Source organism: Bombus impatiens, unplaced genomic scaffold (assembly GCF_000188095.3).
Source record: "Bombus impatiens unplaced genomic scaffold, BIMP_2.2 scf_0010, whole genome shotgun sequence".
Classification (NCBI taxonomy): Eukaryota; Metazoa; Arthropoda; class Insecta; order Hymenoptera; family Apidae; genus Bombus; species Bombus impatiens.
The window spans coordinates 68,357-93,140 of record NT_176429.1 but is presented as its reverse complement, the minus strand read 5'-3'; the positions used below and the strand labels follow the sequence as shown (position 1 = coordinate 93,140).

General features: G+C 36.2%; 5 protein-coding genes and 1 long non-coding RNA gene across 24 annotated transcripts in view; 3 read left to right on the top strand and 3 right to left on the bottom strand.

Moving 5' to 3' along the window:
* The first annotated feature begins 268 nt into the window (after positions 1–268).
* Positions 269–1,309, top strand: LOC117152151 (protein PET117, mitochondrial). Of its 3 annotated transcripts, none has more exons than XM_033322953.1 (3): positions 269–468; positions 952–1,093; positions 1,256–1,309. In XM_033322953.1, the coding sequence occupies exons 1-2, from the start codon at positions 377–379 to the stop codon at positions 1,088–1,090; spliced, it is 231 nt and encodes a 76-aa protein (XP_033178844.1). In that variant the 5' UTR covers positions 269–376; the 3' UTR covers positions 1,091–1,093; positions 1,256–1,309. The 3 variants fall into 3 exon arrangements, with proteins under 3 accessions (XP_033178844.1, XP_033178874.1, XP_033178824.1); XM_033322983.1 differs by having other exon boundaries at positions 1,232–1,309; XM_033322933.1 differs by having other exon boundaries at positions 1,184–1,309.
* Positions 1,190–2,071, top strand: LOC100740602 (protein lin-52 homolog). Of its 4 annotated transcripts, none has more exons than XM_033322584.1 (5): positions 1,190–1,309; positions 1,386–1,463; positions 1,545–1,643; positions 1,721–1,891; positions 1,968–2,071. In XM_033322584.1, the coding sequence occupies exons 1-4, from the start codon at positions 1,270–1,272 to the stop codon at positions 1,852–1,854; spliced, it is 351 nt and encodes a 116-aa protein (XP_033178475.1). In that variant the 5' UTR covers positions 1,190–1,269; the 3' UTR covers positions 1,855–1,891; positions 1,968–2,071. The 4 variants fall into 4 exon arrangements, with proteins under 4 accessions (XP_033178475.1, XP_033178492.1, XP_033178455.1 ...); XM_033322601.1 differs by having other exon boundaries at positions 1,238–1,309; positions 1,551–1,643; XM_033322564.1 differs by having other exon boundaries at positions 1,238–1,309; positions 1,386–1,643; positions 1,721–1,880.
* On the bottom strand, positions 1,238–3,621 carry LOC100740482 (venom protease-like). Its single transcript, XM_033322100.1, has 7 exons — positions 3,313–3,621; positions 3,011–3,219; positions 2,818–2,923; positions 2,599–2,759; positions 2,406–2,504; positions 2,157–2,329; positions 1,238–2,057 (listed from the first exon to the last, which is right to left on the bottom strand). The coding sequence occupies exons 1-7, from the start codon at positions 3,582–3,584 to the stop codon at positions 1,953–1,955; spliced, it is 1,125 nt and encodes a 374-aa protein (XP_033177991.1). The 5' UTR covers positions 3,585–3,621; the 3' UTR covers positions 1,238–1,952.
* Positions 3,622–3,794: 173 nt separating this feature from the next.
* LOC100744916 (PI-PLC X domain-containing protein 1-like) lies at positions 3,795–7,099 on the bottom strand. Of its 6 annotated transcripts, XM_033321958.1 has the most exons (8): positions 6,559–7,095; positions 6,256–6,479; positions 6,014–6,157; positions 5,701–5,949; positions 5,318–5,520; positions 5,024–5,231; positions 4,568–4,832; positions 3,795–4,468 (listed from the first exon to the last, which is right to left on the bottom strand). In XM_033321958.1, exons 3-8 carry the CDS (start codon positions 6,108–6,110, stop codon positions 4,222–4,224), a joined length of 1,269 nt encoding a protein of 422 aa, XP_033177849.1. In that variant the 5' UTR covers positions 6,111–6,157; positions 6,256–6,479; positions 6,559–7,095; the 3' UTR covers positions 3,795–4,221. The 6 variants fall into 6 exon arrangements, with proteins under 6 accessions (XP_033177849.1, XP_024224748.1, XP_033177813.1 ...); XM_024368980.2 differs by having other exon boundaries at positions 6,014–6,113; positions 6,255–7,095; XM_033321922.1 differs by having other exon boundaries at positions 6,256–7,095.
* Positions 7,100–7,870: 771 nt separating this feature from the next.
* Positions 7,871–24,784, top strand: part of LOC117152218 — a 77,971-nt gene continuing 61,057 nt past the window's right edge. Inside the window, exon 1 of the long non-coding RNA XR_004462540.1 lies at positions 7,871–8,290. This is a non-coding gene — a long non-coding RNA (uncharacterized LOC117152218). The remainder of the gene's footprint in view (positions 8,291–24,784) is intronic.
* LOC100744431 (insulin-like peptide receptor) overlaps positions 8,804–24,784 on the bottom strand; it is a 43,820-nt gene continuing 27,839 nt past the window's right edge. For all 9 annotated transcript variants that reach the window (XM_033320535.1, XM_033320641.1, XM_033320608.1 and 6 more), the window contains one exon: positions 8,804–24,444. In XM_033320535.1, coding sequence (XP_033176426.1) covers positions 21,397–24,444 — 3,048 coding nt within the window. In that variant the 3' untranslated portion in view covers positions 8,804–21,396. The remainder of the gene's footprint in view (positions 24,445–24,784) is intronic.

Sequence of the window (24,784 nt, the reverse complement as noted above, 5' to 3'; positions counted from 1 at the left end):
TTCGATACGTTAAAATGGCGAAATTATACAATTTCAGAACAACGAAACCTATTTCATCATTTATGTAACGATAACAACTTATAAAACAAATATTATAACAAAATAATAAAAAATATATCGAAAGAACGTCTTACTTACATTTTACAGCATCCGGCTTCGAAGTTATTCTTGACTATCACAATTTTTCACAGAGAATTTGCACTATGCACTTTTCACGAAACTACCGTTCGTACTTTCGAGAATCGAAATAGATAATTCGTTACGTACATTCGATATATCGCATTCTCGCATGTGAACAAAAATATACTTTCGATATAATCGCTTATAGATGTAAAAGTGCACAGGTATATTAAAAAAAAATAGCGAGAAGGATATTATGTCACTTGCTGCGAAAACTACTTTTGTATTATGTTGTGCAACGACAGCATGGATGGTAGGCTATGTACATTATCAACAAGAAGCTGAGAGGTAATTCAAAGTATTCTTATATTGTTAGGTTATGCGTAAGCAACGTATTCTATGTACAAAATTACCATCGTGTAACATGGACTCATCGTTAAACATTGACAGCAAATATACTATACAATACAAAATACAAATATTTTTATTTCCTTTTTACATGTGTTGTGACGATAGATAGAGCAAAAATATGTTTCTTCAAATGTCTTTTTTAAGTCAATATTTCAAACCATAGTTCAAATAAAAAGTTACCGAACTATTTAAAGTTAATAACGTCGATCATTCTGTTCAATCTTTATGTTATAAAGAGTTTCAACTAATTATTTTTTTTCTGAATTAAAAGTACAACTTAAATATATTTAATCCATGTACCATAAATGTAAATTAATTTGATTAGAGCGTTCGATCCATGTTACACGATAAAGTTGTATTTCGCGGCACGTTAGCCTTTGAAATAATATTTTATAATGTATATTTCCATAACTTTTACAGAAGACAGCTTCGACTAGGTGTAGAACGTGATATTGAACGTCAAGAACGCAGAAAATTAAGGAAAGCGCAACAAGAAACGCAATCGGTGGAGCCACTATTAGAAGCGGCAAAACAGGGTCCAATTCTTCAAACTACATAACGTGTAAATATTGTATAATATATTGTACATGTTGTATTTATTTCATAATAATTGTAACGAAAACTGTCTAATTTTCATATTTTTTGTATTAAGTACATTCCTACGTCTTTGTAAATATTTGCTTTTTCACTTTCATTTCGGATATTAAATTTGAACGAAGGTTAGGTAACACGAATCCAATGAACATAATGACTACAGAAGATCCAACGGACCAATCAGGTATATATATATTTAACATACCCTTAAATAAAGTAACAATAAATTTCTTAGACATTCACATATTTTTCATTTATAGATCTAATTTGTGTAGAAGAAAGCCTTATGAGTTTAGAGAAACTAGATAGAGCATCGCCTGACCTATGGCCTGAGCAAAGTAAGTATATTCTATACAATTCTATAGCCTACTCTGGACAAGAATTACGATATATCATATATATATTAACAATTAATGAAGTTCCAGGTGTAAATGAATTCGTAGCGCAAAATTCACCTCAAACAGAACCGTCATCTTGGGCTGCTGGTCTCACACCTGATGATATAAATCAATTACATCGTAAGTTTACATCCAGAAACACAATTTCATACGGAATATCTTTTATTATGCTGAAAATATGATGATTTTTATTTTAGAACTCGGAAATTTATCAATGGGTGGTTTAATATCTGAAGTGAAAAAGTTACACGATATGGCGTATCAATTGGGATTGGAAGAGGCGAAGGAGATGACCCGTGGAAAATATTTAAACATTTTCAAGCATAAATAACAGAATTTTGTCCAAAGAAATTATATGTAAGAAAGCGGTAATACGTGTTTTATTAAAATATACAATATTAAATAAGCTACTAACCTCTTAATGTACAATCAACAATTTTCTAGAATCCATCTTGTGTATTTCTGTATATTCACGAAGACTGAGGGGAAGTTGTTGGTCATGCTGCAGTCGGAACCGTACGATAAAATGCCTAACTAAAAATGATATATATATAACTGTAGTTTTATAAATGTATTTCATTGTAAATAATCAAATGTAAAATTTCATGAAACGTTAAATATATAAAGTTTTACCAAGAAATATGTATCGTCGTATTTAAATAAAAGGGGACTTCCGTTGTATCCTGAACATGGCTCTTCATCCCCTATCGTGCACAATTCGACTGTTGATCCTTGGTTGTAATAATTCATGCATTCTTCAGTTGATACAATTCTCATTTTCAGCAATTGTTGCTTACAAGTGTTCACTTCGATAAAATTTCAATATTTTTAACTTCCTTACAAATACACTCTGTTTCATTGAGTTGTACGTAATCTTGTTACCTTTCTGGCTTGCCAGCTTACCCCATCCGACAAGAATAGGATTCATTCCTACATTTACATATCCATCTCTTGGTAAAAGACACACAGGCTGTGCCGTTACTAATTATTTAGTATTGAAACAAAGGTAAAAATCTTACTCACATTGATCGATATATTTTTCATATAAAAAATCGAAGAATCTTTTAATAATTACCAGTATATTGTATTGATTCTTTTAAACGTAACATCGCTATATTATTCGCAAAAGTATCAGATCGATAGTTGGGATGTTTTATCACGTACGATATATTAATTTTCTGTGTATTGCAATCAGGATCAGTATCAGTATTAAACTCACCAACAAGCACAGAATCCCTATTAAAACATCGAAAAATCTGTTCGAAGTTTTACCTTAAAAGATGAGAGTACTCACAATTGATAAATACTAGACTTTGCAAGTGCGCAACTGGCAGTAGTTAATATCGTGCGCTGATTCAAAATTACACCGTTACAAGGATACTTTATTTGCCCTGTGTTACCTATGACAAAATTGTGAAACATCAATTACCTATTATTAATTAATAAATGTACCGTTTGTATAAATAAATATCTCATTTCTGGCTTACTTTTAAATCCAATTCTTGCAACAAAAGGGTACATTCCTATAGAGTTAACATCACCATGAACGAAGCTCCTGCCACATTCTGGAATTAGATTCGATCTCGTAAAAGATGTACCATCCTTTTGGGTAAAAAATGAGTTCACCATATTGCTATCCACGTCGCAGCACACTTTTGGTTTTATGTTCTCGTAACCACAAATCGCTTGTCGAAATCTACGTTAATTTTTCAAATAAAAGCTTAAATCATGTCTCTTATCGATACGTTTATATTGCAATTTCTTATAAAGCAGCATTACACCGATTTACCTATGAATCGGCAGTAGATTGTGATTCATTAAATTCAGAATAGCGGGACAATGCTCGACAAATGTACACTTTTTATCGTTCGGACAATTAATCAAATTAATCGAATACGTTTCGCTGAAAACGTGTTGTGTCTGATCGGTGACACTTGATGTACAGATAGAATAAAGAAGAACAATAAAAACTGACGAAAGGAACATCTTTTCTTTGATCAACCGGCACCGTTTGAAACATATTTCAGACTGTCTTGTTTGGCAGATCCTATTTCGTAACATGCAATGCGACACAGATTTTATTACGTTCAAAGTATTATTCGTTCTTCCGGCGGAAGTCTCATTGTCATGCAGAAAACGGTGCACAAATGCTTGTGCAGAAAGTTTCTAAAGCGATGCTGTTAAACACACATACGCACACGCCTGCACACACCACCATTTTTCACATTATATAACTCGAAAAATACGATTTCTATTAGAAAATATTCTATCTGAAAACCTTATTCGAAAGTATATTTTATTACTCGGATAACATTTACAAATATGTTTATATCCTGGATGAGTATTGCTTAATTGGAATGAATTTAATATGTTCGCTACCAGCACGTACACGTGCGACGCTTAAAATTAATTTACATTTAATTACAAGTTGCCAGATAAATGAAATTCGTATAACCGACGTGCCTGATTAAAACAAAAATAAATCTCAGAGTTATTATTTATAAGGAAAATATTATTAAATATTGTAGAAAAATGCGGGAAATAAAATACGATCGGTGATGGACATTTTGTACTCCAATCCGCTATGATAGCGAACGTATTAAAGAAAAATTTTCTATGATCCTGCATAGTACTTTCCAAACAGTAACGTATTGTACGAGCTAGGATTAACGATGAATTAGACTTATACAAAGAATGGCTAATATCTACAATGTAAATGACGATTTTCATTAGACTCAATGGCAATTTCGACAATATCTGTGCTTCTTAAAAAATCCACTGCTACGATATTGGCCGAGTATTGCCAAACGGTGCTATACCAATTAGTTACATTTAAATTAACTTTGTGCGCCATATCTCGTAGACTTGTCAATCCATTGAAAAGAATATACGTAAGATCCGCGGTCATCTCTGCCATGGCCGATCGAGGTCTTGTTGCGCTATTCCTACAACCAAATTGTTGCCAAGTTAATTTTCTGTCAATATCGTTTGTAATATGTAAAATAGATCCATCGCATTTTAGTTTTATTTTCTAAGTAGTTTACCTATCACTGGTCTCAATTTTATCCAAATATCGGAACAATTGCTCGGTGCTTTGAACGTTTCCCCACTGGTGTAACACATAAGGCCACATGCTAGAGTGACTGTTCACGATTCTCATGTTTTCATAACCGATTATCAATCGTTTTCCAGAAGACCAGATCTCGTTCAACGTGGTACCCCATCCATAATTATTGGGCAAATAATAATCCCGAAATTCATCTTCCAGATACGTGGCCAATGCGTGGTGATCTGATATGTTATTGAAACCTGTGAATTTACCAGAAACAGGCGATTAGAATGAAAAATAAAATTATTCTTCGTCACGATGGATCGATGATTTAAAGTACTATAAATGGGAAATTCGTGAACATAAATAAATAATGGAAATAAATAAATAAATGCAACTAGACTAAATAAGATTATCGTTTATAAAAATAGATTAAAATTAAACGCATTACCAACAGGAAATTCACGGATATCTATTATCACGATTTCTTCGGTATTGTCGAGGAACTTTTTCACTTGGTCTATGACAGTTTTTAACGAGACTGATCGATAAAATGGTCCATGATTGGTCCACCAAATCTCGTTGGTCTCGTGATAACGTCCCACTCTAATGTCTAAGTATCGTACACCGTGTATTAATTGCCCGAGGATATCTAAATCCTACGAATTTGTTACTTTATTCTGCTGACAATCACGTCGAAGATATTGCAAATTTCAATTCTCTATCTGCCGTATTACATTTATACCTGAGTCACAGCAAAGTCTGAAACGATGCTTGCTCTGTCGTCGTTCTCATTGTACGACGCGGAATCGTGAGTTCCAGGCAGAAATATCTGTTTCATTTTTAAAGGGCCCAGAATATCTTTCCTTTCTTTCATCCATGTCGGCTGAGTTCCCAGACACTTTGTATCTTTTATTTCTTTATCTGTCCACCATCTTACACTGTACCCTGAAAAAAAATACCGCCAGAATTAGAGCGAGACCTTTTTCCAAGTACAAAATAATTCAGGTTAATTTATAATTATAGAAAAATATGAGAAATCAATTACAGACGAATGATAGAAATTTCTGATTAAATGGCGATCCGTTTGCGAGATTAGATTGATTAAAAAATTCTATGACCACTAACTTGTACACCTTTTCACGAAAGAAAGGTTCGAACTAGGTATGAATTCAGCTAGTACTCCGGTTTTCTCGACACCACTGAGACTATTCGGAACAACGGTGTAAATTTCACGTTGATCTCCCGAAGAGCTTTCCTCGAATAGCGAGATTTTGTCTCCGGGCTCGATATTAACGTTATTCCAGTAAATCTCTATCTCTCGAATCTTTGATCTCGAAATTATCGGCGAAACGAGTAAACCAATCCGGGATTGCCCTAAGTGATCGGAACAGTTAAGCTTTAAAGAACAGTTTCGAAGTTATAAAAGAAATATACTTACAATTTTCCCCGGATGAATTGCAAATTCTGGCAAACGATGTCTCGTTAATTATCACCGATAAGAGAACGAATAATATTCTTGTCGTATACTGCGCCATTACCTTTTTGTAATTGCAGAAAGTTGAAACTACAGTGATAGCCGTAGTTCTTTGTTTCGTTTAAAAATAATTATTGAAAATTGATCGAACATGCATAAATCTTAGGAAATATTGTTGAGAAATTATTTAAAACTGTTTACTTACGACTGGATTGCAGATTTCTATGCATTTAAAAGATGCATAAAAGTGCAAAAATGCATAAAATGGACGTAATATATACAAAACTACGTTAATATTCAGAATAGAATATATTCGTTATAATATTTAGTAAGTGAAAAATATGCTTCAGAAATATGAATTTCCACACATATCCATAATCTATTGATGATAAAAAGTGACTGTTAGTAATCTGTTTGGTGCGATACGTACCTAGAAAAATTCGATTTTAAAACTAAATTAGTAGAACGAGCGTTGCACGTGACACAAACCGTGGTCGACAGATACGAACTGATTTTTAACGAGTACGCGTCATTTAAATCCGATCAGATATTGTTGGGCCCTTTCGTTATACGAAAATTATAATTGCGACTGATTAGAAATGTAAAACTACACATGCGGTTTTATCTAATCTGAACGCAAAACATTCATTGACTCTTTACGTAAAATGCCAAAGTTTACGACAAAACATTAGAATCTTACTGTGCCTTTCTACGTTTCTCTCCTAGTGTAATAAAGTCTATTTAATTTAGAGATCGTTTGAGCGAATTACCATTCGGTTAACTAGGTACGCGATAATTGGAAGTAGAATAAAGAAGAAATAGGCGGACGAGCTGGAAAGGAGAGAAAAAGATGAAGAACGCGTGGTACTATGATCTTTAAACGATGCAACGTGATTTTGCAACGAATCCTTCGTTCTTTTTCAATGAATGTGTCGACTACGTCTACCGATATTTTCGATTGCATTGTCTGTATAAGAAAATTAATTAAATCTATATTGAAATAACAATGTAACTTTGTATCGTATGTTTCTTAGATATGTTATAAACTCTCTCACCTACCAGTTTAAGACCCGCTGCTCGTACAAAGACGTCAATCTTACCTTTCGTAATAATATTTTGCTCGTAGTGTTGTTTCCTAAGAGGTAATTACGTCGAGCGTAACTGCATGAGAAACGACCTTCGCTTTTAGGTCACTAAAGCGTTGTTTTAGCCCGATTCAGACGCGAGAACAATTTTAGTTGCCATTTGCTTTAGAGAATTGTTCTAAAAGGTCCTTAATATCCTGATATTAGCCTTGGAAATGTGTGAATCATAGCGTTAAATATAATATTCTTTAGTATGGAAAACGAGAAGATACAGATATTATAATCTTTCTTTATTATTCGATCGATATTGATATTCTACAAGTTTTATTATCGAAGGAAGCCAATTGAAACGTTAAACTCGTTGTAATATTTCAATATGTATGGCTATGACGAGGATAATACCTGTGATAACACAGGTGGATTAAATAATTCGGTGGTAATATTTATCTATCGTCGTTCATTTGAGTTCTCGTGTATGACCAGTTTGTATCAACCGTCGATAAATCTGCGCAAGTCGATAATATCACAGATAGAATATTTACACTGACTAATTTTAACTGGATTCTTTATTAATCTTTGTGATGTAATTCAAGCTTTATAATTATTAAAAATAATTTAATACAATACTATATTAAATTTTTTAATAATTAAGTTGATTTTTTTTTTTTAATGATATGCAATTGACTTCGTTGGAAACAATTTGAACTGCCTTCGAACGATTATCGTTGCAAACGCGGTTCGCGATCGAAGCTTGTGGTGGTGTCTTCGTCGATTCCAATTTCCAATATATCTTTTAAATTTACGTTAAATATTTCAATCGTTCCATAAATTTTGCTAGTGTTCTTCCCTTGATGCATTTGTGGTTGCATCTTGCATTAAACTCTAAAAGTAACGTGATATATTTCTACGATTCTACGAGATATCAATGCTTGTCAAATCGCGGTCGAAGTCTAGTCAACGATCAAGTAAAAACGAACATTTCGCGAAAAAATTTTATGGTAACGAATATATTAAAAATATTTTTCTATTTATACCAATTATCGATAATTTCGAGGACAAAAGTACGTTGCATTTATACGTAATTTGGGTGTAACACAAGTTTATGACGTCAAGTACAGACTTCAAATTATTTACGATCAAGGTTATTCATCAAATGGTAAGTGACTGTTTTGAAATTTCCGACATTTAAAGACAATAAAGTTGAGTAAATGGAAGAGTACTTATATGAAGTTATGAAATAGCGATAAGAATCTATTTGAATGAAATACATTAAGATATTTAATCGATTTTAATGGTTATCTTCCATGTTTGCTTGTCGAACATAGGCGGGAAATTTGAAGATCCTATTTGTCTGAATGCCACTTGTAACTTTACTTCTCGTTAAATTTAGCCGTTAACGTATGACATGTAATAACACGATATATCCAAAGTTAAACAAATAAAGTAAAACTAATGATAGTTTTTATTTGAAATTATTCGTTTAACTATTAAATAATTACTTATTTGAAATTATATTCAAAATAAATTTGTACGACTTAAAACTGATATTTACTCTATTTGCTTTCCACTGTTAATTTTTCACTCTGTCTACTTAAATTTTGTACTTTTTAACATAAAAAAAATTTCAGAAATAGGAAACATAAGGGTGGGATTGTGAATAACGCGTAAGTTCAATTTAAGGACTTTACTCATCCTCCTTTATTACAAAACTGAGAAAAAAGAAAACTTTGCGAGAGTAACAAACTTTTGGCTTATGTGACTAGTTATAATACTCAGCGGCAATACTAAAATTAGTGCAATATAAGTATGTACATTTGTGTGATTAGGTGTGGCGGGTCCGGCAAGGGGTATTAACAGGAGATATCGAAGAAATCGAACGAGTTTCACGTTGAAACTCGAAACGAAAGTACGCAAATAAGTTAGTAAAGGGCAGATTACCGATAAAATTAGAAATTTCACGATCTTGTATGTATGTGATGCATTTTAGGGAATATCATACGAAACGTTCGGATTTCTTATACATCTCTTTTTCATTTTAAAACAATTTTATATTAGATTCTCGTATCTTGACCACAAGAACAATAATAACCGTCTTTCGAACACATATAGCAACAAACGATATAGTGTTTGATTTTTCTGTACCAAATTAGATTCTCAGCCGATACAACTCGTGAAAAGAAGGACTTATTTTTTAAATACACATCGAGTGTCGCAAGTAATCGTGGTGCAGTGTTCTCATTAATCGTATCATAATTATTTCAGAACAATTTTATCTTCGATGTCTCTGGTTTTTTCTTCACACCACCGCCAATTTTTTCCCCGGATAGAACCTTTTTTTCTTACACAATCGTTAAAACTCGTATCTTACACAGTGTAAAAACATGTTCTTTTTACGCGTGCGCGTGCATCATCGTTTTCGCCGTAAGAAAGTTGACAACGACGTTCGCCGACTCTTTCTTTCCGCGTCGTAAAATATTCGCGCGTTACTTCTTTCACCTCACAGGCAATCAGACTTATTTCTTTCATTCATCTCAATGCTCGCACGTTCGCTACTTTTTCTTCTTTAACAGGATAAAACGACAACTTAACTTATTTCGGATTACAGGGGTACGGTTTTTCATCGTTATCGAATATTGCTAGCCCATAATTATTATTATTATTATTCGTTATTTCTTTCCTACAACGTTCCTCGTATCCAGTAAACTCATCGTTTAAATGATCTACGCGCGAGACAATAGTTTTGCGTGATTGATTATCGACAATGTGATTGTTACAATTTCACTCGAAGAAAAAAAGTCAATTTCTAGTAAAATATGAAAGAGATTCTTATCGGTATGCACGGTTTATCATTTGAATTTTACGTCGAACATCTTTCTAAAACGTTATAAATCCCATCTTCTATTAAAACGAGAGGAAGATCGAAATATATGTAAAAGTTTGAGCGTCGTGACACGAGATATTTTTTTTATAAATTCGGTACAATGATATTATCAAAATTAGAATAATAATTCCAATGTTATTCCCATGTATCGGAATGTGATCAGTTTCTATAATATCCATTCATCGATAATAATTAGTCGATTTGGGCGAGTTCGCAACACAGATAGCGGCGTAAAACCGTGTATAAATACTAAACTAATTCGCTATTCAATAATCTCTGTCTTGGAAGACACGGTATGGCAGGATTTTTTGATTAGGAATAACGTTTCTTATGGAAAGGTCTGGATTTTGGTTTCTCCTCGCGTTCTCCGGCTCATCTCTTCGATATTATCCTCAGAATTTCAATGAAATCTTCACCCATTATCCGTCAGTTCTATATAACTTTTCCTCTATCGATCGTTCGATTCTATTTTATTTTTTTCATTTGAGAAAATTGCAACACAGTTAGGCGATATCTCATGTCGTAAATATACATTTCCAACAATTCTGACGGATAATGGGTTACGCTGGAATCGCGAAACCTTTCGAAAAACCGAGGGGGAACGTTTGGGAGGATTCACCCATACGGGATAAATAATAAATTATGATTATCTATTAATTAAGGATCAAGCGCCCTCGGGGAAAGCTTTTATCGTTCACGAATAATTGTTCAAATGTCATTCGACAAATTTCTGACTCAATTTCGTATAACGTGATTTTTTAAATAAATAAAATTCATTAAAACAATTTCTTTTAAATTAGATTAAAAAAAAGAAAAAAAAAAGAACGGAAACATTAGACTTATCGATTTAGTTACATTTCTCACTGTGTTCTATACAATGTGAAAATGTACGAAGCACAAAGTTACTAATGATTTAAAATCTTCCGAATGGATTTCACGAACAATATATTTATTTATATATATGAATATTCATTTTTTAAATGCAGTTTAACACGGGCGATCTAGTCAATGTCTCGGATGACTATTGACGACAAATTGGCGGCTGACGTTGTGGCGGATATGTGACAATTCTTACGAATTAACGAAAGTGCTACGAAGTTGAAAACGGGTTGTTCAATTCGTGAGATTCTTCTGCCTGAACACGGCACACGCCTCGACGCGCACTTTCAAACCAAAAGAAAAACAAATTCCTCTTTTTCGCAGAAGACAGAAACATCCCTTGCATTCCATACGAAACTATTTTTGCAACCATCGTTGCTTTCTATTGCTTCGAGAAATGTGTGAACGAAAAATCACGCGCGATAAAATCGCAAGTAGCATGCTGTATCATAGCGATATTTTACTTTTCACGATGTCGCTCTTATTTCCTATTTAACGAGTAATAAACTCGATGATCCACTGAGCGAGCAAAATAATTCGTTGCTAGAGGAATAGCTTCTTAACTTCTATGTTTAACGATCATAAATAAAAAAAAAAAAACGAATATCGAATAATTAATTAGAAAAAAAAACGAACACCTGTGCTCCGATTGTACACGATCCTTAAAAGGAAAAAAGAAGAAAAGGCGAAGAAAAGGAAATTACGTATATAGGTATTCGTTAGATCGTTATATCTATAACGTTTTATAGTTTTTATCGTATAACGATACGATATAGTATAGTTCGGTGAATCGTTATACGCGTATACATGCTGTTTATTATCGATATTATATACTTAAGGTAACAAGGTCTGTATAAAATATAGGACTATGCACCTCGAGTTCTTTTTCCCCTTTTTCTTTTCTGTATATCGAGAAAATTGAAGTTTCCTGTTGCTTTTGGTTACGTGTGATAGATGAGTAGAAGAATCTTAAATATCCGAGCAGTCTGCATAAAAATACGCCGGAAATCGATCGGAAATTAACGTTAACATTTTCCTTCGATCGATTATTTCCATAAGGATAATTGAGGGATTCGATGATGGAAAAACGTGAATTTTATCAAAAAGAAATATAAACTAATGAAAAAAAGAAGTTTCAGATCGGACTAATCAAATTGTTTATATTTAAACTATTATACGATATTTATCGGTGTAAATTTTCTTATTTATTCGTAACGTATTGGTGTCTAAACGTTTACGAAAAACGGTACATAGATAGTATAGTTTCCATAGTACCGTACATAATACTTTTCTTTTCACAGCCTCTCAATTATCCTTTTCTCTTTCTGATTTCCGAGTTCAAGCTGTATTATAATAAGTTTAGTCTTGCAGGCTATTCGCGATCCAGGAATCTTGGATTTCGAATCTTATCTCGTTAAACTTCTCTAAGTTAATTTTTACGTTGTACCTTTTTTTATTGCTCCTAGTACCTTGAGACGATAGAAATTATTTTCTATGGTTTCTTGCTTGTATATTTATATAGTTTGATCGTGCTTAGGCAGTATTCGTTTTACGTAATTTTTTTTATTAGGAATCTATTTATACGAAGATGTTTGAAAAAGAACCTAACGAAACCTGAAGAAGGCGTTGGAACGAATCTTAAAAAAAGAAAATTACTTTTACGGTTAAACATAAATCGAACGTCGATCGATCGAACAATCTTGGTGATTTTACGCGTTAAACAAAACCATACGTATAATCGTTTATCTTACATTTAACATTTCAACGGATATCAAGAAAATGAGAAATTGATCAAAGCTTTTGGATTCGATCCAAACTCTAACTAACATAACTAACGATTATGCTCGCTCTTAATCTCGAAGAAACCAAAGAACATTCAACGATTTATATCTATAGATAATGTTATTTGACACTCGGAACTGAAACATAATTTCCTCTTCCGATTCCCAGATCACGCTTTTTTCAGAAGAAGTGGCGCTTCAATTTTAGAAAAAAAAACACATCGAAAGTGAAGACCGCCGGAACTATGCACAGGCGGTTGCAAAGGTTCTTACGATACTCGTAATTACCGCGAATATTTCTCTATCGAAGGCCAGTCGTTCGAACGAAGGAATATTTGAGGCGCGATATACCTATACAATTTAAAAACTAAATCTTCGGTGTCAGTCCATTGAAATTCTACTAGACGCGGCGCGAATTTTTTCTTGTGCGTACATTCGCGCACCCTATACATACTATATGAACGCTTACAACTAGTACCGTAACTAGAACTATCACAAATTCCGAAGTGGCCTGTCGTTTAATCAGTTTCGTTCGATGAACAACGGCCAAGCGCCACGTTCAGAGAAAAAGGAAAACGACCCTATAAAACCAAGTAGCAAAAAGAAAAATACTGAATCAACAAGACCGTATACGTTGCTATAGAGCGTGGAAAAGAAAAATAAGGATCCAAGACGTTAATGTCATTAATGAAATTATTTCGACGAAATATTTTACTCACCGAGAAGAATAGAACACGTCTGATCGGTATAATACTCAAAGAAGGAAAGAAACGATCTGAGAATACGAGTATATGGAACAAAGAGTACGTAAGAGGAAACAACATGGTATCGTAATTATAGATTATCGTTAATATCAGAAAAAATGATAGAAAAGCAAGGAACTTTCTTTTCTCTTTGCCAAGTAATATCTCCAAGTATAACTTCTTTCTCTAACTTCGATGCGACATTCGCGCGATTGATGAGCGAGTTAACGTTACTGTTCGTAAATATCCAATGATCGGATTTAGTGGATTTATAGTACACGTATGAGTATTTTGTCGAAGTATACAATTGCCTATAAAAAAATAAACATTTCTTGCAAAGGAACAAGTCGTATCGAAGATAATTTAGCAAATTATTCGTCCGAATGAATGATACGAGTGAGAAAAATCTTGGAGCTTTTCTCCTAAACACCCTGTACATTCAGGAAGCAGTGCAGTCGGTGAGATTTAAACGAAAGTCATCAGAGCAACCAGCACGACTCACGCCCGATGTTGCTTCGCCTCTTTTACGACTAATTTATCGATTTAAAGCGTCGAACGACGCCTTCTGAACCTGGTTCACCGTGGGACACTTCACGGAAATTCATCCTCACGCTAATTAACCGTCTATGATTACTTAATATAGGCAACTAAGGTGCTGCGCGCACGCTTCGTAGCGTGTGTGTGTCTACGTTTCAGTGCTGCTCACTAAATTAGGATATTTGCCTGCGAAACGAATTAAGAAATTTCTTTTACTTGACTGATCGTTCGTCGACAGACTCGACAAGCTAGGCTTGTGCTCACCCTGTTCATAGTTACTAAATCTAGATCCAGAAAATCTATTTATGTACACGAGAACCGATACAGATGCGTATCGCAAACGTAATGCGCGATTGGACCACATTCTAACATTCTAACATTCTAACATTCTAACATTCTAACATTCGATAAATTAACGCCAGAAAACACGACATATCGGGTTGGCAACTAAGTGATTGCGGATTTTGTCATTAGACGGTATTGACAGAACCCGCAATCGCTTAGTTGCCAATCCAATATGTACATCGAAAGTTGTATAGGTCGTGTGAAAGCGATCAGTGGCACTGGACCGCACTGTGAACCTCTATCTACCATCTTTTTTTCTTCTTTTTTTATTTAGTCTTATTACCTTTCGCTACTTTACTTCGCACCTGATTGTTTTTCCAGTCTATTTCAAAGAATGTGATCTAATATCTGATAGATAGAAAGTGGCGTGTGTACTAGATCGAAACGAAAAGGACTCGGATTAACCTATCGAGAGGTGCCAGACGATTTACGCTATTTAAATCTAACATTTCCTTAACGACGGAAAGAACGTGCCAAGAATTTGACTAATGTGTTTTTCATCGACGTTTGAAAGAATGAAATTTGAAGAAATTGAAGGAGGATTGTTAGATATAAATGGCATTATTAATTAATTAATCAATTACTCGCTCGTGTTCCAATAAAAATACCGTACGATTAATCGATAGAAGAATATCATAGAAATACTTTTCGTATCTTTGAATCGCATAGCAAACATTTGCGAAGTATTTATTATTATAATATAGTTTAATTCACCTTCGTTAAAGTCGCGTTCATGTAATTTTTATAAATCGTTCCACTGCCTAGAGTTTAATAGATCAAGATCGTAGATCCTTCGTTTAATGATTCAACAATTCAGTAATAGTGCTGTTAACGACTCGTTAAGGAAGTTAGTTCTAGTTACGGCACTGATCACCTGCATCAACGAAAAACTCTTCCCCTCGCGCGTTTCCTGATGGAAACACGTGCTTCCACGTATCGGGAAATGCACGCGAAACGATTTCCTGCCTTCAGGCACTAGGCGGCAATAATAAATACTTTAATAAAATCGATCACCCACATAGAACGTAGTTCACTGCTTTTTTTTTCTTTTTTTTTTTTTTTTAGTCTTTTATGCGTTGGCCCGGTATTCGATTTTCGATATTCCCTTTCCCTTTTAATTAATTTTTTAATTTTAGTTCATATACACCCTAAGGGTTCTATATTTTTCTCTTATTCATTTATTTACTTACTTTCCACAAACGTTGATTCGATACAAGTTTTTCTCTCTCTCTCTCTCTCTTCCTCTTCTAGTTATTCGAAACGTTTATTCTCTTTTATTTACACGATTTTTAAATTTCTACTTATTGCAACGCGTAAAAAATAGTCGTTTATTATTCAAACACGAGGCTCACGATAAATACACACGATTAATGCCCATTAGAATATTTTGATTTTCGAGAATATTATTATACAGTTTCCAGTCTCTCTTTCTCATTAGCATATTTTAGTGGCAAAATTTTAATTTCGTTTTTACACATTTTTTTTCTTTTTACTTCTTTAGTTTCTTCTTCGTCGCTTTTAATATCATTATACACATTGTCGATATCATGGAACACAATGAAAAAGAGAGAAAGAGAGAAAAAGACTCTTCCTGAAGAATTTAGTGGAATTAGTACGTGGATTAACGTTTCAAACGTAGCATCGAAAAATATGCAGTAAAATATGAGAGAAAATGGATTCGAGGATCAACAACGAGGAATAAAATATTATTTCTACAATTTCGATCGCATTGGTCTCTTTTTTTTTTTTTTTTTATCAACGTAGACAACGTTCGACAAGCTCAGAATATTCCAATTTATTTTAGAATCTTTAAATTGAAATCTTTCTACCTTACTAGTTCTTAAAAAAACGTGAAAATTCATAGTAAATAAAAGATAAAGATCTCCCGGAGATATGAAAAAACATTTTTTTATAATATGAAAAATATTTTTCAATATCGCATGCGATCGAAACTTCAAAATCAATTTTTTCGTTACACGTCGTCGTTCGTTCAAATCCCATTTCATTTGACCAAATATTTTAGGACACCCTAGTATATACAATGCCGCGAATTTAAACATTTATCCTCTATTATTTATTGGTCTATGATTCGTCTAATTATCGAAATTTCAAGGAATATCGAGCCAACATCGTTCCTACATCGTTCTATCCGGATACGAATCGTTATGTTAACATTATTATCACTATTTGTTACACAATAATATATACAACGTGTGCGATGGTGAACATCTCAGGACTCGATTTCAAGGATTCTCCTGTACGCGTTATTTACTGAATATTGCCTTATCTGAACACCGGTATCGCTGTAATCAAATAAATTTGTTCATTAACAAACACATCTTAATCCTGCTTCGTTCTCTAACTCATTCTTTCATCCAATTAAATTTTTCTAATTGTCGATTATAGTTGTCAGCGGTTTTAATAACATCCGATGCTTAATCTCATCAAAGATTGGCGCAAGGAAAATTTAGTTTAATTTAAGCAACTGAATCAATTCGCAACTAGTTAATTCAAATGTTTCCAAATTAGAACGGTTTTCAGTAAATAACAGCGTATCGATAGAACCGTATGCACATAGGTCGAGAAGATAAAGACGGAATAGTTTAGAAATGGTTGCAACAACGGGGCAAACTCATTGTGATCGGCCATTAGGGTACATAACGTGTTCGCGATGCTTCCTAACTAATCGTAAGTAAGATTGCTTGTTTCCATTCGACTGTTCTCTATTCCTTCAAGAGATTATTCACACGGTTGCACGGTTTAATCTTAAAACGAAGAAAGTTCTATGCTTTTAGAATCTCGTATATCTGTGTTGGCGAAGATATTAAACCGCGAAGATCGAATATCTCAACGATAAAACACGACTATCTCATATCGTTATTACTCTTTTAGTAACGTTTTATCCTACGTAATACCTGCCTGACTGCTAATCGTAGGGTAGTTTATGGTAAAATTAATTTACCACGCACTTTCGTTTGTCAAATATTTTCCCCGTTTAAAACCGCTTCGTCGGTTTAAATGTCTATCTATCCTTTTTGAAGGCTACGGCGAGTGAAATTTCACTCTAGCCCGCTTTATCTTAATATCATCGTGCTGCAATACATAATACTACTGAACTAACTGCTGCGAACTATTCGTCTAACGTTGAACGATAATAATACGTTTAGTCCAGTTTGTTTGACTTGGTGAACTTTTTAGTTAAAGAAAGATGTGCTGCGGTGAACGAACGTCCGTGTATGACAACCGTTAAGGGTTAAAATAGAAAACGAAAAAGAACGAGAAGGTACATGGTATTCGCGCAGGTCAGACTTCCGACTATGTGCATCCTTATTCTCCGTTTTTCAAATCGCTATCGTTAATGTTAAAGCTAGCACGGATACATTACGGTAAATATTTGACGAAATCGAACGACATATATTGCTAAATTAAAGGAACTTCTATGCGTGCGCTAGCAAACGATTAGAATTAGTAATAACGGGACACGAGCTACGCTCGCGAATCGAATATAAAATAAAAATAAGTTAAATATTTACATATATGTATAAACATAGAAATTATAATAATAATAATAATAATAGTAATAATAGTAATAATAACATATGATATATTTATAATATATATACTCTTTTATCTGCGTGTGAAGTTGATCCAGGTAAACGAAAGGTTGCAATGCATGATACGGTACGTACAAGGTGTTCAATTTTTATCGATTCGCATGAACGTTTAAAAAATTATTCGCGCCACCGTAATACACTTTTATGATAAATATACGAGAGAATTTCAATGAATATCGTTATATAGTGAAAATACTCAAGAAATGAAAACTTATGGTTTCTTTCGATTGCTTTAAGCGTTATGCAATGCTGATAAAATCGTGATTACTCCGTGTTACCATTCTTAATCGATGCAACGATGTAAGTGTACATTAATACTGTGTGCGAGAACGTGTAGGCTTTGTCAGAGATTTTGCATCGATCACCTATGTCTCGCGAGCGTCTGCGACTTCTACAGAAAAGCAGAAAAGGAAATCAAATGACGTTCGAAAAAAAAAAAAAAAAAAAAAGAAAGAAGATACGTACGAAACTACTACCACTTTGGCGTACTAAACAAATTTAATACTACTACAGACCATTCGAAACGATCAAGCTCAACAAGAAAGAACACCCAGTACATAACCATATCATAAATTCTCTTTCACGAAATGGACTCGAATTTTAATACCTCGGGCCGACTCAATTCGTGTCTCCATTCGATATAATGAAAGAGCGAGAAATCGGAAACGGAGACTGTTATCGTTCAATAACCGGAAAGAACATAATCTTTCTGGTGGACGACTTTTCGCAACGTCCGTCGATAAAAGCCTCTCTGGAACTTCTGTCTGTACCTGCGCCAATGTATTCGTGCGCCATGATACGCGTACACCTTTCTGTCCCCTTTTTCTTTCATTCCCCTTGCGAGTGTGTATGTCGATCGGTCAAAGAGTGAATATATATATATATATATATACTGCAGCCGAAAAAATACTTATCCGAACGTGTGCCTATTACGTGTACATATATATTCGTATATATATATATATATGATATATATATATATATGTATGTATGTATATATATATATATATCATTACAATAAAATAGAGATATACTCTTTTTCTGTCTCTTAGATTTCCTTGGCATTTACCGAAGCCGCTATACACGCTTACAACGCTTAACTATTCTTTATACGTTTAATTATATTCAGTACTTATTGCAAGAAGATTGTTGGCATGCTTATTGCAAGTGTTTTCTTTTTTTTTTTCTTTCTTTTCTTTTTTACCTAGAACAACGTATACGTTGCACGATGGAAACGCGGCTTAGCGCGCATGTGCCCCCGGAAGTATAACCATTATCTTCCTCCGCGAATAAAATATGTGTACACGCGCACACGGGCACGACTCGCGTAAACTATATACGTATGTCTGAACAAGGAACTCTGGTATGCATATGTGTACTATGTACGTGCGGAGGGGGATCAGTGTGTCTGTCTATGGATTCTCGAGCGCTCGACGATCGCCTAAATTACCCCCCTCCCTTCCCTTCCCTTCCCCCTCCCCTTTATTCAATCTCTATCTCTATCTCCTCTCTCTTTCTGTCGGCTTCCGGTCGACTCTGTCCTATGAACACAGTCTGGGATCGATTCGTGGACGAAATGGGGTGGCGGTGCATCGCCGTGCAGCTGCTTCTTTGCCTCTCTTTTCGATCGTTCTTTCATGATGGAACGAATCGCAGAATGAATCGGAAGTTTCTGGAAGGGAATAGGATTTAGAAAAAGATCACAGAATGGACGTAAAACTGGATATAGGGAAATTGCTCGAGCATTTTCATCAGTTGACTTTATAAATCGAATAAAGGGAAAATGTAAGAGTTTCTTAAATTTTGGAAACATTCTGTTGTCAGATTGCGAGTATAGAATTTAGCAAGTGATTAATCAATGTATACATCCTCCTAAATTTTATAAGATTTTAGTGAAAGTAAATTCGTTTGTTTAATAGAAGAGATCAGTAGCACGAGTTCGAATGGTATGTTGTTTCAAACTTTTGCAATTTCTTCAACGATTCTGCTGTCAGAAAGAAAGTAAATCAATGGATTCGATATGTCGCGGTGATGTAATATCTAATCAAATTATTTTACCGTTTGGCTGCACCGCCAGATTTTCTTGGTGATCCAGAGATCGTTTCGCGAATAGCATTTTTAGTCCACCGTTTTTTTTTCTTTTTTTTCGGAAAACCTGACTGACGTCGTTCGTATAAAAATGGAAACGAACTCTGCTTAATTTTGGAACCTTAGAGTATTGCAACAGTGTGAAAAAGAGGGAGTTTTTTTTTTAATTCATGGTATTGCTAAGTCTTCCTCTCTTGATAGAACGTTGATATAGATATGTATAAGCATCCATAAATCTTGACACATCGAGTCCCACTTGGCAAATGGAGCACGACAACGCGATTCGATGAGCTTTGAACTTTCGATCGGTCGTCGCGTCGTTTTGAAACGGTCGACGAAGAAAGTACCTACGACGCGAATGTGTCTTCTTCCACTTTCTTCTTCGCAAAAACTGCGCGTGAATACAGTGAATTCATTGTTACTCAGCATTTCCAGTCGTTTATGCATCGAAGCATACAATCAAATTACTGTTATCTGTAGAAAAATGTTTTCCTTCGGAGTCTCTTGAGTCTCTTTTATTTCCGTCTATTTTTCTGGATCTAATAACTAACAGTCAGTAATGTTCCCTTTATAAAAATGTACACAATCAAAAATTTGATCTTGGACGAGCACCAAACTTGGCAAGTTTAGACAGGGCAGTTTCGAACAATGAGTTGATGAAAATGCAACGAGTATCAAACAACAAAGAATTCATTGTACCTGGGCTTACGAACTCTACGCAACTTCGTATCTAGCACATATAATTAGTCAGTTCTTTGAGCGGCAGGAGACTGCAAGTTAACAAAAAAAAAAAAAAAACGCGTGTCCCTAAAACATTATCTACTAATCTAGAGAGAAAAAGTAGAAGAGAAACAGAAAGAAATATCCATGTGAAAGGACGAAACGAAATATAATCCTTTCAAGGAATGAACAAAGTTCGTAGGCTTGCATGGCCGAGGAGCTAAGAGCTTTTGGTTACGCTTTCTAAGAAGAAAAACAAAAGAAATCAAAGAAAAACATCGCGTCTGATTGGACTCTGTCTTCAAACGCTTTTGGTTAAGTTAAACATTATGCATACTATTAGCGCTCGGTTAGAGCGAAGAACGTATGCACAAAAAGCTGTGAAGATATTCTTAGTCGCTCGTTGCCATTAAGGTCCTAATTGGAAATCAACGAGCACCGACAGACGAATCTTTTCAAGTGTCGTCCTGAACTTGTCAGGCTGGCAAGAGACAGAAAAAAAATTCTTGCCTATTCCCGTCTGCCGAACTCGTTGGGCCCTCGTTTACGTTTCATTGCCCTGAGTATCCTTTGTACATCGTACCTAAACGAGTTTGTGACTTGCCGGGGACTTGTCCCGGACGAATACACTTACGTCATTGAAAAATTCGCTATTATAGACTGACCGTAGAACTTCATCGATCGAGGGGTACGTCCTCCATGTTGGCTACATTACCGAAATGCTGGAAGCCATTCTTAAAAATACGTCCCCTGCTGGTGCCGGCTTTCGTCTGATCCAACAGCGTCACGTTGTCCTCGAACTCCTTTACCCACCTGGCCGTCTCGTTGCCCCAATGAAATCTGATAGGAGCTGCGTGATGATAGGGCTTCTTCATACCCGAGTTTCGGCTCTCCACACCTTCCATCGAGTGGTAGAACGATTTCTCGTAGAAATCTTGGCCAAGAAACGGCTCCAGCTCTGACACGATCTCCATGAACGTGGGACGGTCGTTTGGTCGCCACTTGAAACACTTCTCCATGATCTTCTGGATATTTTCGGGACAATTACGTGGAATATTTAGAGTCCCTTTGTGCAACACATGGCTGAGCACTTCCTCGTTAGAGAAACCTTGGTAAGGAATCTCTGCGAGAGTTAAAATCTCATAAAGAACCACACCGAACGACCAGACGTCAGAATCTGACGTAAACACACCGTCTGATAGATTCTCCGGTGCCATCCATCTGATCGGAAGAAGGCCTTTCCTACCGATTTTGTAGTAGTCCGTTTCATAAACGTCTCTGGCCATGCCAAAGTCACCGATCTTGCACACCAAGTTCTTCGACACCATGCAATTCCGCGCAGCTAAGTCTCGATGAACGTACTTCTTCGATTCCAAATAAGCCATGCCATCGGCTATCTCAGCCGCCATCCTCATAATTCTGCAGGCATCCGGCACGAGATGGGTATCGCGAATCCGACGCAGATAGGTCTTCAGATCTCCATTCTCCATTAGTTCCATGATAACGAACGGGGGATTCTCGATGGATACCACGCCGATGAGCTTAATTATGTGAAAAGTCGAGAAGTTCTTCATTACCGAGGCTTCGTTTAGGAACTCGTTCTTCTCCCTCTGACTAGCCGTCTTCGAAATCGTTTTGATGGCCACTGGCGTAGTTTTGTCGTACACTCCTCTATACACCATACCAAAATTGCCCAAACCAAGTTCCTCCAAGATCTCCACGCTTTCCCTGGGTACCTCCCACTCGTCGATCACGTACTTTGTTTCTATGTAATCAGGGTTTACGCTGGCGATCAGTCTTTCCTGTTTCTTCCTCTTCTGATGATGCCTCAAAACGACGAGTAAAATGACGAATACCATAGACAGAACACCAAACGTGAACAACGCTATTAACGTGATGGGCGTGGTGTTGCTCAGACCTATGGAAAAATACACCACGTTCGAGAAGTTACCATCACCGGCCAACGACGTGGACTTCATCCGTAAACTGTATTTTCCAGGACTCAGGTTCTTGATCAAGTAACTGTTGATGGTATCTTTTCGTCCAGTTCGTGGAATGCACTCGGTGCTCTTCTTCGCGTCTTTCACGTCCAAGTTGGTGTATTCGATGGTGTATGAAACGGTGAGGGCGTTAGGATCTTTCACCAGGTCCCAAAAAACCTCAACGATGGTGTTGTTAGTCACCTGCACCTTCACGTTCTTCACGTCATCCGCACGATTCCGCTTCCTCGTTCGGGTGTTCGTGTACTGAATCGATGAGCACATATTCGACTCGTTGACTTTGACGCCGCACGCGGCTATACTGATGATGTAGCGCGAGTAATGGCGCAGATTCTTGATCACGAACGAATTGTTTCGACCGCTAACGTTGTACGTGACCGCGTGCTTGTCTAACACGTTCCCCGTGGACTTGAATGCATCGAATCTGCTGGATTCTTCCGGTCGAGGGGTGGACAAATTGTTCGCCAGCTCGTAGAACTGATTGTCCACAGTGTTGTAGGAGTTGTACACGCAGTAGTCCTTCCAGCCGGGTGATATGTAGCTGATAGTCGTGTTCTCGTGGCAGAAAATCTCGAACTTCTTCGACGTGACGATATTCCTGCTCGTGCTCTTCGAGCAACACGAAACCCGATTTACCACTGGCGTCTTCACGGTTACGTCCGGCACCACTTCCTCGGATTCCAGTTCACTGTCTAGCGTATCGTTGCAATAATCCCTGGACGAGATTAGATTCTCGTCTTCGTAGATCATGACGCTAGAGACCATGTAGTATCCTATTGGCCCATTAGGGAACAGTGGCGGTTCCCACTTGACTAGAATCTCAGTCTCGCTCAAGGCAGTAGATACTGCGTTCATCGGAGGTGATGGAATGGTGCTCTTCGTCCTGAAGAAGATGATTCTCGACTGACCCACTGGTCCCACGAACTTGGTGGTCCTGGCGTTGAACGTCTTTACGTATACCGCGTACATAGTGTAGGGCTTCAGATTGCTGATATGCTTCGAAACCGTTGTGTTCCATTTAGGAATATCTACGTCGACTATCTGCCAGGTGTTGTTCCACCCGCAAGCGTTCATCTCGTACGTGATGTTCTGATTTTCCGTCTCAATATAATTCAACAGGTAACTGAGCAACTGCTGCCCTTCCGGTGGCTTGTAACTATCCCACATCAAATCCGCGTAATCGGGTCCCAGATTTTTAACCGTGATATTTATATTCACTATATCGCAAGCCACTTTCTCGCCATTCGATTGCGGCTGTATTTCCAGGTCGGTGTAGTTCGTGATGTTCACCATTTGACTGAACTGTATGATTTTGGACAAGCAGAGCTTTGGATTGTAATGGAAAAAGAGTCGGCCATTTTCGATTCTGATTTCTTGCCCTGGTGGGAACAGGCTGGACAGATTGGGATTGTCCAAGACGGATAGGCTGGCGTTGTTAATGTCCAGTTTCTCACCCTTGATAACCTTGAGCTTTTTGAAGAAATTCAACGAGGTAATGGGGAACGAATGTGTGATCTTGACGTACTCGGTAATTTCTTCGACTCGACCGAATGCGTCGCTTAGTTCGTTCATTATGTTCGGATTTCCATTTCGAATTTGGAACTCCAGCGCGCCTTTCACTACGGTTATACCACGGAAGCTCTGGGCGTCGGAGATGTGGCGGATCAGAGCGCCGTGGCCGACCTTCCGGCAGCTGTTCACGCAAGCGCGACACGTGGTCATCTGTAATTAGAACCAAGTGTTATGAATGGTATGTGTTACCAGAAATACATCGATACCATTTGTAGAAGACACTTGCTATAGGAATCTAACTGATTTCTTATTTTAATTACTATTAACTTAAGTTAACAACGATCTACGAGCTGACCGAAACTCACAAAGACCTATTGACATTTCCTTTGTAAATTAAAATCTGCCTCTATTTCCGCACTGTAGCTGTTCAGAGAACGATTGACTTACAATAAATAAAAAAAAAAAAAAAAAACTCACACTCGAACAATCTCATAAGCCACATCTTCGATCAGACGGTAGAACGTTATCACACCGTAGTTTCTTGGTATCT